Here is a 10,136-nt window from a genome sequence, read left to right as displayed (position 1 = left end):
CTCGACCCCGCCCTGTGCAACTGGGTACTGGACTTCCTGACGGCCCGCTCCCAGGTGGTGAGGGTAGGCAACAACATCTCCACCCCGCTGATCCTCAACACTGGGGCCCCACAAGGGTGCGTTCTGAGCCCTCTCCTGTACTCCCTGTTCACCCACGACTGCGTGGCCACGCACGCCTCCAACTCAATCATCAAGTTTGCAGACGACACAACAGTGGTAGGCTTGATTACCAACAACGACGAGACAGCCTACAGGGAGGAGGTGAGGTGTCAGGAAAATAACCTCACACTCAACGTCAACAAAACTAAGGAGATGATTGTGGACTTCAGGAAACAGCAGAGGGAACACCCCCCTATCCACATCGATGGAACAGTAGTGGAGAGTGTAGTAAGTTTTAAGTTCCTCGGCGTACACATCACAGACAAACTGAATTGGTCCACCCACACAGACAGCATCGTGAAGAAGGCGCAGCAGCGCCTCTTCAACCTCAGGAGGCTGAAGAAATTCGGCTTGTCACCAAAAGCACTCACAAACTTCTATAGATGCACAATCGAGAGCATCCTGGCGGGCTGTATCACCGCCTGGTACGGCAACTGCTCCGCCCACAACCGCAAGGCTCACCAGAGGGTAGTGAGGTCTGCACAACGCATCACCGGGGGCAAACTACCTGCCCTCCAGGACACCTACACCACCCGATGTCACAGGAAGGCCATAAAGATCATCAAGGACAACAACCACCCGAGCCACTGCCTGTTCATCCCGCTATCATCCAGAAGGCGAGGTCAGTACAGGTGCATCAAAGCTGGGACCGAGAGACTGAAAAACAGCGTCTATCTCAAGGCCATCAGACTGTTAAACAGCCACCACTAACATTGAGTGGCTGCTGCCAACACACTGACTCAACTCCAGCCACTTTAATAATGGGAATTGATGGGAAATTATGTAAAATATATCACTAGCCACTTTAAACAATGCTACCTAATATAATGTTTAGATACTCTATATCATCTACTGCATATTTATGTAATACATGTATCACTAGCCACTTTAACTATGCCACTGTTTACATACTCATCTCATATGTATATACTGTACTCGATACCATCTACTGTATCTTGCCTATGCCGCTCTGTACCATCACTCATTCATATATCTTTATGTACATATTCTTTATCCCCTTACACTTGGTTAGACTAAGGTAGTAGTTTTGGAATTGTTAGCTAGATTACTTGTTGGTTATTACTGCGTTGTCGGAACTAGAAGCACAAGCATTTCGCTCCACTCGCATTAACATCTGCTAACCATGTGTATGTGACAAATAAATTTGATTTGATTTGAAGTTGATCAGGCTGTTGATTGTGGCCTGTGGAAATTTGTCCTACTCCTCTTCAATGGCTGTGCAAGTTGCTGGACATTGGCAGGAACTGGAACACTCTGTTGTACACGTCAATCTAGAGCACCCCAAACATGATCCAATAAGTGACATGTCCAGTGAATATGCAGGCAATGACAGAACTGGAACGTTTTAAACTTACAGGATTTGTGTACAGATCATTGTGACAGATCCTTGCATTACCATGTTGAAACATGAGGGGATGGCGGTGGATTAATGGCACGACAATGGGTCTCGTCACGATATCTCTGTGCATTAAAATTGCCATTGATAAAATGCAATTGTGTTTGTTGTCCGTAGCTTATGTCTGCCCATACCATACCCCCACCGCCACCATGGGCACTGTGTTCACAATGTTGATATCAGCAAACCTCTCACCCACACGACGCCATGCACACTGTCTGCCATCTACCCAGGTACAGTTGAAACTGGGATTCATCGGTGAAGAGCACACTTCTCCAGCGTGCCAGTGGCCTTCAAAGGTGAGCATTTGCCCACTGAAGTTGGTTATGATGCCGAACTGCAGTCAGGTCAAGACCCTGGTGAAGAGCACAAAGATGAGCTTCCATGAGACGGTTTTCTGCAGAAATTCTTTGCTTGTGCAAACCCACAGTTTTATCAGCTGTCTGGTCTCAGACAATCCTGCAGGTGAAGAAGCCAGATGTGGAGGTATTGGGCAGGCAAAGTTACACGTGGTCTGAAGTTGGACGTACCGCCAAATTCTTTCAAACGATGTTGGAGGTGGCTTATGGTAGAGTAATGAACATTACATTCTCTGGCAACAGCTCTGGTGTAGATTCCTGCAGTCAGAATTCCAATTTCACTTATCTCCCTCTAAACTTGAGACATCTGTGGCATTGTGTTCTGTGACATAAATGCACATTTTAGAGTGTCATTTTATTGTCCCCAGCACAAGGTGCACCTGTGAAATGATCATGTTGTTTTGTCTTGTCAGCTTCTTAACCTGTCAGGTGGATGGATAATCTTGGAAATTGAGAAATACTCACTAACAGGGATGTTAACAAATTTGTGCAGAACATTTGAGAGAAATACGTTTTTTGTGCGTATGGAACATTTCTGGGATGTTTTATTTCAGTTCATCAAACATGGGACCCACACTTCACATGTTGCGTTTATATTTTTGTTCAGTATAGTTACTTTACACTTCTGTTAGCTATGCTGTTGAAACAAACTCTCTATACTTGATTTGAGTTTATTCTGCTTCCGACATCTGCCTCTTACTAACAAGTAGTAGAATTAGCCCACTCTATGTTCATAACAGCGAGAGACACATATGACAGATTCAACTCAATAATTGCCTCCTTCCAGCATTCAAGTATCCCCACCCGGCAGGTTCAGCCAGTGGCAACTACATGCAAGTCAGACGAGTGCACTCTTAGGGCAGGTGAAGGGGACATTTTCTGAGATTCGGGAGCTCATGAAATTAGCGAGTTTGATGTGCAATCCATTACATAAAAAATTAAGAGACAATATATTACATTTGCATTATTCATACAATTGTAAAAAATCCACCAAGCTGCAAGGACACATTTCATAAGCGGGCAAAAGAGCAGCTGCTCAGGCCTCCTGGGTGGCAGAGTGGTTAAGGGTGCCAGCTGTGCCACCAGGGACTCTGGGCTCGCGCAAAGGCGCTGTCGTAACTGACCTTGCATTGTCCGGGTTAGGGAGGGTTTGGCCGGTAGGGAAATCCTTGTCTCATCGCAAACCAGCGACTCCTGTGGCAGGCGGTGTACAGTGCGCACTAACCAAGGTTGCCAGGTGCACAGTGTTTCCTTCAACACATTGGTGCGGCTGGCTTCAGGGTTGGATGCATGCTGTGTTAAGAAGCAGTGCGGCATGGTTGGGTTGTGTATCGGAGGATGCATGACTTTCAACCTTCATCTCTCCCGCTCGGGAGTTATAGCAAGTAAAAAATTAGTAACTACTAAACAATGAAATTGGGGATAATTTTTTTTTTCAAAGAGCAGCTGCTCGGGGGCTGGTTGAGCCCTAACTGGAGTTGTAGCCCAATTGACATTTAAAAGCAGTAGTCTATTCACAGCATTATCAGGAATTACCATTACATTTTAAGCGCACTACAGCGCAGAATATTATAACCCTAGTCTGGTCTTGTGGGGTAAGTGCTGGATTGAAGCCTTATCTCTGAAATTCTGCGCTGTAGTGCGCTTAAAATGTAATGGTAATTCCTTCATAATGCTGTGAATAGACCACTGCTTTTAAATGTCGGATTGAATCCAGCACCTTAAATCCAATTATTGTAGCAAATTTGCAAAAACAGTCAAATGTGTAACGAACTAACTGATTGGATGGCCTTGTGGCTGATGAAAGAGACTATCATATCCTCTTGAAGGGAGTGGTTACAACTATGACATCATCAAATGTAGTGCTCTGCTACAGATTTTTTATGGAGAGTGGAATGTAGTCATGTCTGATTGGTCAACGTTATATTGTGATCATCATTATGGTAATATACAACAGGTACAAAAGCACAAGAGTCAAGTTCACATTTGCATCACATTGCGACCAGAGAAAAAGGGTTTACATGTGATACATCACCATCTGCATGGCTGAGAGGTAAGGTATGCTGAACTGAACTGAACTGTTTCAACGAATATGCAAAAATAATTTTAATACATTTTAATAAATTTTAACAAGTGACAAAATACAGAATTTGTTTAATTAAATCACCCAACATAATGTAATAATTTCCAACTAATATTCTATAATTGATGTTTACATCTATAGTAATAATGTGACAATAATGTATATTTCATATTTCAGATAAGATTCTTTCAACAACGACCATGGAACCAGGAATCAGTCTCAGCAAGGCTGATATTGTCGAGAATATATTTCTATGTTTTGAGTCGGTGAATGGGTCTTGCAAAAGATCAATCTTTCCTCCAACAATACGAGTATTACTTTATCTCTTACTTGGCTCAATGTCTGTTCTCACAGTGTGTGGCAACCTTCTTGTAATCATCCCCATCATTCACTTCAAACAGCTCCACACCCCAACCAACTACCTCATCCTCTCTCTGGCTGTGTCAGACCTTCTCTTGGGGGTTTTAGTGATGCCTCCCAGAATGGTATATTCAGTGGAAAGCTGCTGGTATTTTGGAGATTTATTCTGTAAAATCCAAACCAGCACTGATGTTATGTTGTGCAATACATCCATTCTTAACTTGTGTTTTATTTCTATTGACCGGTATTATGCAGTTTGTCACCCTCTCCTTTATAGAACTAAAATAACTGTTCATGTTGTTCTGATTATGATGCTGGTCACCTGGACGGTTTCTGCCGTAGTAGGGTTTTGTATGATATTTCTGGAGCTCAATATTTGGGGCATTGAGGATTTTTACTATTATAATGTTGCCTGTGAGGGAGGATGTATTTTGTTTCAAAACAAAGTGTCGAGTATTGTGGCTTCGGTGATCTCATTCTACATCCCAGGAGTAGGGATGCTTAGCATCTACCTAAAGATTTTCCTAATAGCACAGAGACAGGCACGCTCAATTCAGGGTACAACCAATCAGAACTCAGTAGGCAAATCACAGAGGAAGGCCACCAAAACACTTGCTATCATTATGGGGGTATTTCTATCATTCTGGACACCCTTTTTTGTTGTCAACTGCATTGATCCTTTTATTAGTTACTCTACCCCACCCGTTTTGTTTGAAACACTTATATGGATTGGCTATTTGAATTCAACAATTAATCCCATGGTGTATGCATTCTTTTACAGTTGGTTCAGGAGGGCGTTTAGAATTATAATTTCTGGTCAAATATTTCAACCTGACTCTTCATTAATGCAATTGTTTTCAGAATAAATACAGTGAGCTCCAAAAGTACTGAGACTGAGAAACATTTTTTGTTGTTTTGGCTCTGTACTCCAGCACTGGATTTTAATTGATACAATGACTATGCGGTTAAAGTGCAGACTGACAGATTTCATTTGAAGGTATTATACTTTTGTACATTGTCTTTTGTACATATTCCCCCCATTTTAGGGGACCAAAGTATTGGGACGAATTCACTTATATGTGTATTAAATTAGTAAAAAGCTAGTTTTTTTGTCCCACATTCATTGCACGCAACAGTGACTACATCCAGCTTGGGACTCTACACACTCTTATCAATAGAAATGAATGGTAAATAATGTATTGTGTAATTTTGGAGTCACTTTTACTGGAAATAAGAATAGAACATTTCAACATTAATGAGGATGCTACCATGATTATGGATAATCCTGAATGAATCGTGAAAGATTATGAATGAGAAAGCTATAGACGCACAAATATCATTTAGAAACGATTCTCCTGAGTGGAGCAGGGGGCGAAGGCACTGAATTGCAGTGCTTGAGGCATCACTACAGACCCGGGTATGATCACAGGCTGTGTCACAACCGGCAGTGACAGGGATTCACATAGGGCGGCGCACATTTGGCCCGGCGTCGTCCCGGGTTAAAGGAGGGTTTGGCCAGGTGGGCTTTACTTGGCTCATCGTGCTCTAGCCACTTCTTGTTGCGGGCTGGGAGCATGCAGGCTGACTTAGGTCGTCAGTTGAATGCCGTTTCCTTCGACACATTGATGCACGTGTCATGTTTCGGAGGATGCATGACTCGACCTTTGCCACTCCCGAGCCCATTGGGGAGTGCAGCGATGAAACAAGATAATAATTGGATATTATGAAATTGGGGTGAAAAAGGGGGTAAAATACAACAACAAAAAATGTGTGTTTAGAAACATATTCTATCCTTATTTACAACTGAAATTGACTCCAAAATGACACAATACATTATTTTACCATTCATTTCTACTGAGCACAAAATAATCTGAAACACAACTAAAAACAAACAGAAAATGCATCCAACAAATGTGTAAAGTCACAAGGTGTATTTAGTCATTGCGTGCCATGAATATGAGACCAAAAACATTACTTTTGACTCCTTTAATACACATATAAGTGAATTTGTCCCCAATACTTTGGAGCTCACTGTATGTCTGAAATCAATACTGACAAAGAAGTGTGACATGTGCCTTTGTTCTCAGTCCTTTATTAAACCATATCAGACACAGGTGTGTAGGTTTAAAAAACAAGTATAATCCAGTTGGCCCCAAAACATGAAATCAATCCATGTCATCTAGGAGGAGTTAGCCTCTCCTCTCCCATATCTTATACATACATACATACATACATACATACATACATACATACATACATACATACATACATACACACACACACACACACACACACACACACACACACACACACACACACACACACACACACACACACACACACACACACACACACACACACACACACACACAGAGTACATCGGGTGCAAAGATGGTAACACATCATTAGTGGCCTCGAGTGGATGTAGTCATATCCATTTTCATAGGATCTCTGTGAATGTAGTATCCTTTCAGTTTTTTTAATGTATTGCTCTGCAACTCCAGCTGAAGAAATTATGTTGTCTAAATGACATGGTGAAAATATGTTTGTACTTAGGTCATATTATTGAAATTAAGATTATTTGTGTGGATAATTTGTAATGTTTTCTGTGATACTGAGTATTTTTGCAGATCGGATTTTATACTTCACATGATACTGTATATCACTTAATTTTCATCTGTCTCATAATACATTACCAACAATTGAGACATCTGTGGCATTGTTGGGGTGGCAGGGTAGCCTAGTGGTTAGAGCATTGGACTAGTAACCGAAAGGTTGCAAGTTCAAATCCCCGAGCTGACAAGGTACATAATCTGTCATTCTGCCCCTGAACAGGCAGTTAACCCACTGTTCCTAGGACGTCATTGAAAATAAGAATTTGTTCTTAACTGACTTGCCTAGTAAAATTAAGGAAAAATAAAATAAATTGTTGTTTGGCAAAAATGCACATTTTAGAGGGGCATTTGATTGCCCCCAGCACAAGGTGCACCTGTGTAATGATTATGCTGTTTAGTCTAGTCAACTTCTTGATATATTTTGGCAACGTAGAAAGGCTCACAAGCAGGGATGCCAACAAATTTGTGCACAAAAGTTGAAAGAAATTTCTGGGATGTTTAATTTCAGCTCATGAAACATGAGTCCAACACTTTACATGTTGCGTTTTTATTTTTGTTCGGTATAGTTACTTTACACTTCTGTTAGCTATGCTGTTGAAATCAACTAGTTTTACATGATTTGAGTTTGTTCTGCTTCTGACATCTGCCTCTTACTAACAATTAGTAGACTTCACCCATTTGTTGTCCCTAACCGTGAGAGACACATATGACAGGTTCAACTCAATAATAGCCTCCTACCAGCATTCAAGTCTCCCCACCCGGCATTGCTAGCCAGTGGCCACTACATGCAAGTCAGACGAGTGCACTCTTAGGGCAGGTGAAGGGGACATTTTCTGAGATTCGGGAGCTCATAAAATTCGCTAGTTTGATGTGCAATTCGTTACATTAAAAATTAAAAGAGACAATTTATTACGTTTGCATTATTCATACAATTGTAAAAAATCCACCAAGCTGCAAGGACACATTTTCATAAGTGGGCAAAAGAGCAGCTGCTCGGGCGCTGGTTGAGCCCTATCTGTGCACTTGCCTGAACATGACGAGTACCTAGTAACTCGAAAGAGCTGAGCAATGATGTCACATTAAAATGGCTCTGTGTTCTGTGTATTCTGTGTAACCTACTACCATATCAGCAAACAAATCATTCAGGATCCAGGTGCATTTGGATCACCAATATCTGAAATGAGGAGGAGGTTACTGTAGGTATTATAACCCTATCAGTCATTTATCTTACATGTAACCACAAGTCTGGTCTTGTGGGGTAGTGCTGGATTCAAGCCTTATCTCTGAAATTCTGCTCTGTAGTGCCCTTAAAATGTAAAGGTAATTCCTGGTAATGCTGTGAATAGACCACTGCTTTTAAATGTCAATTGGGCTACAATGCAGAACATAGGCAAATCGTACTGAATCCTGCCCCTTAACTCAAATTATTGTAGCAATTTGGCAAATACAGTAAAATGTGTAATGAACTAACTGATTGGATGGCCTTGTGGCTGATGAAAGAGACTATCATATCCTCTTGAAGGGAGTGGTTACAACTATGACATCATCAAATGTAGTGCTCTGCTACAGATCTTTTATGTAGAGTTTAATGTTGTAATGTTTGATTGGTCAACATTACATTGTGATCATCATTATGGTAATAGTCTATAGGTACAAAAGCACAAGAGTCAAGTTCACATTTGCATCACTTTTGCGACCAGAGAAAGGATTCACATGTGATACATCACCATCTGCATGGCTGAGAGGTAAGGTATGCTGAATTGAACAGAAAAATTTACTTAGCCATCTTTTGAAATGGCAAAACACTTCCCTTTTGATATTTGTTGAAATATTTCCAATGAATAAGCAAAAGTAAAGAACATTTAAATACATTTTATCAAGTGACAAAAATACAGCATTTGAATTTGTTTAATTTGATCATCCAATATAATGTAATAATTTCCAACTAATATTCTGTAATTGATGTTTACATCTATAGTAATAATGTGACAATAATGTATCTTTCATATTTCAGATAAGATTCTTTCAACTACGTCCATGGAACGAGGAATCAGTCTCAGCAAGGCTGATATTGTTGAGAATATATTTCTATGTTTTGAGTCGGTGAATGGGTCTTGCAAAAGATCAATCTTTCCTCCAACAATACGAGTATTACTTTATCTCTTACTTGGCTCAATGTCTGTTCTCACAGTATGTGGCAACCTTCTTGTAATCATCCCCATCATTCACTTCAAACAGCTCCACACCCCAACCAACTACCTCATCCTCTCTCTGGCTGTGTCAGACCTTCTCTTGGGGGTTTTAGTGATGCCTCCCAGAATGGTATATTCAGTGGAAAGCTGCTGGTATTTTGGAGATTTATTCTGTAAAATCCAAACCAGCACTGATGTTATGTTGAGCAATACATCCATTCTTAACTTGTGTTTTATTTCTATTGACCGGTATTATGCAGTGTGTCGCCCTCTCCTTTATAGAGCTAAAATAACTGTTCATGTTGTTCTGATTATGATGCTGGTCACCTGGACTGGTTCTGCCGTAGTAGTGTTTGGTATAGTATTTCTGGAGCTCAGTACTTGGGGCATGGAGGATTTTTACTATGAAAATGTTGCCTGTGAGGGAGGATGTATTTTGTTTCAAAACAAAGTGTCGAGTACTGCGTCTTCGGTGCTCTCATTCTTCATCCCAGGAGTCGGGATGCTTAGCATCTACCTAAAGATTTTCCTAATAGCACAGAGACAGGCACGCTCAATTCGGGGTACAACCAATCAGAACTCAGTAGGTAAATCACAGCGGAAGGCCACCAAAACACTTGCTATCATTATGGGGGTATTTCTATCATTCTGGACACCCTTTTTTGTCATCAACTGCATTGATCCTTTTATTAGTTACTCTACCCCACCCGTTTTGCTTGAAACACTTATATGGATTGCCTATTTTAATTCAGCTATTAATCCCATGGTGTATGCATTCTTTTACAGTTGGTTCAGGAGGGCATTTAGAATGATCATTTCTGGTCAAACATTTCAACCTGACTCTTCAGAAATACAATTGTTTTCAGAATAAATACAGTGAGCTCATTTTTTGTTGTTTTGGCTCTGTACTCCAGCACTTTGGGTTTGAAATGATACAATGACTATACGTTT

General features: G+C 40.9%; 2 protein-coding genes across 2 annotated transcripts; both read left to right on the top strand.

Annotated features, from left to right (window-relative positions):
• Nucleotides 1-4,218: 4,218 nt before the first annotated feature.
• On the top strand, nucleotides 4,219-5,244 carry LOC135557183 (trace amine-associated receptor 1-like). The gene has a single exon (XM_064990387.1). It carries the CDS (start codon nucleotides 4,219-4,221, stop codon nucleotides 5,242-5,244), a length of 1,026 nt encoding a protein of 341 aa, XP_064846459.1.
• Nucleotides 5,245-9,030: 3,786 nt separating this feature from the next.
• On the top strand, nucleotides 9,031-10,056 carry LOC135557181 (trace amine-associated receptor 1-like). Its single transcript, XM_064990386.1, has one exon. It carries the CDS (start codon nucleotides 9,031-9,033, stop codon nucleotides 10,054-10,056), a length of 1,026 nt encoding a protein of 341 aa, XP_064846458.1.
• Nucleotides 10,057-10,136: the final 80 nt, after the last annotated feature.

This window comes from Oncorhynchus masou, chromosome 16 (genome assembly GCF_036934945.1).
Source record: "Oncorhynchus masou masou isolate Uvic2021 chromosome 16, UVic_Omas_1.1, whole genome shotgun sequence".
Classification (NCBI taxonomy): Eukaryota; Metazoa; Chordata; class Actinopteri; order Salmoniformes; family Salmonidae; genus Oncorhynchus; species Oncorhynchus masou.
The sequence above is the reverse complement of the archived record's forward strand: the minus strand, read 5'-3'. Positions and strand labels throughout refer to the sequence as shown.

Bases quoted from the DNA above. Each gene is read 5' to 3' on its own strand.
- LOC135557183 (XM_064990387.1), top strand. From the start codon at position 4,219: ATGGAACCAGGAATCAGTCTCAGCAAGGCTGATATTGTCGAGAATATA.
- LOC135557181 (XM_064990386.1), top strand. From the start codon at position 9,031: ATGGAACGAGGAATCAGTCTCAGCAAGGCTGATATTGTTGAGAATATA.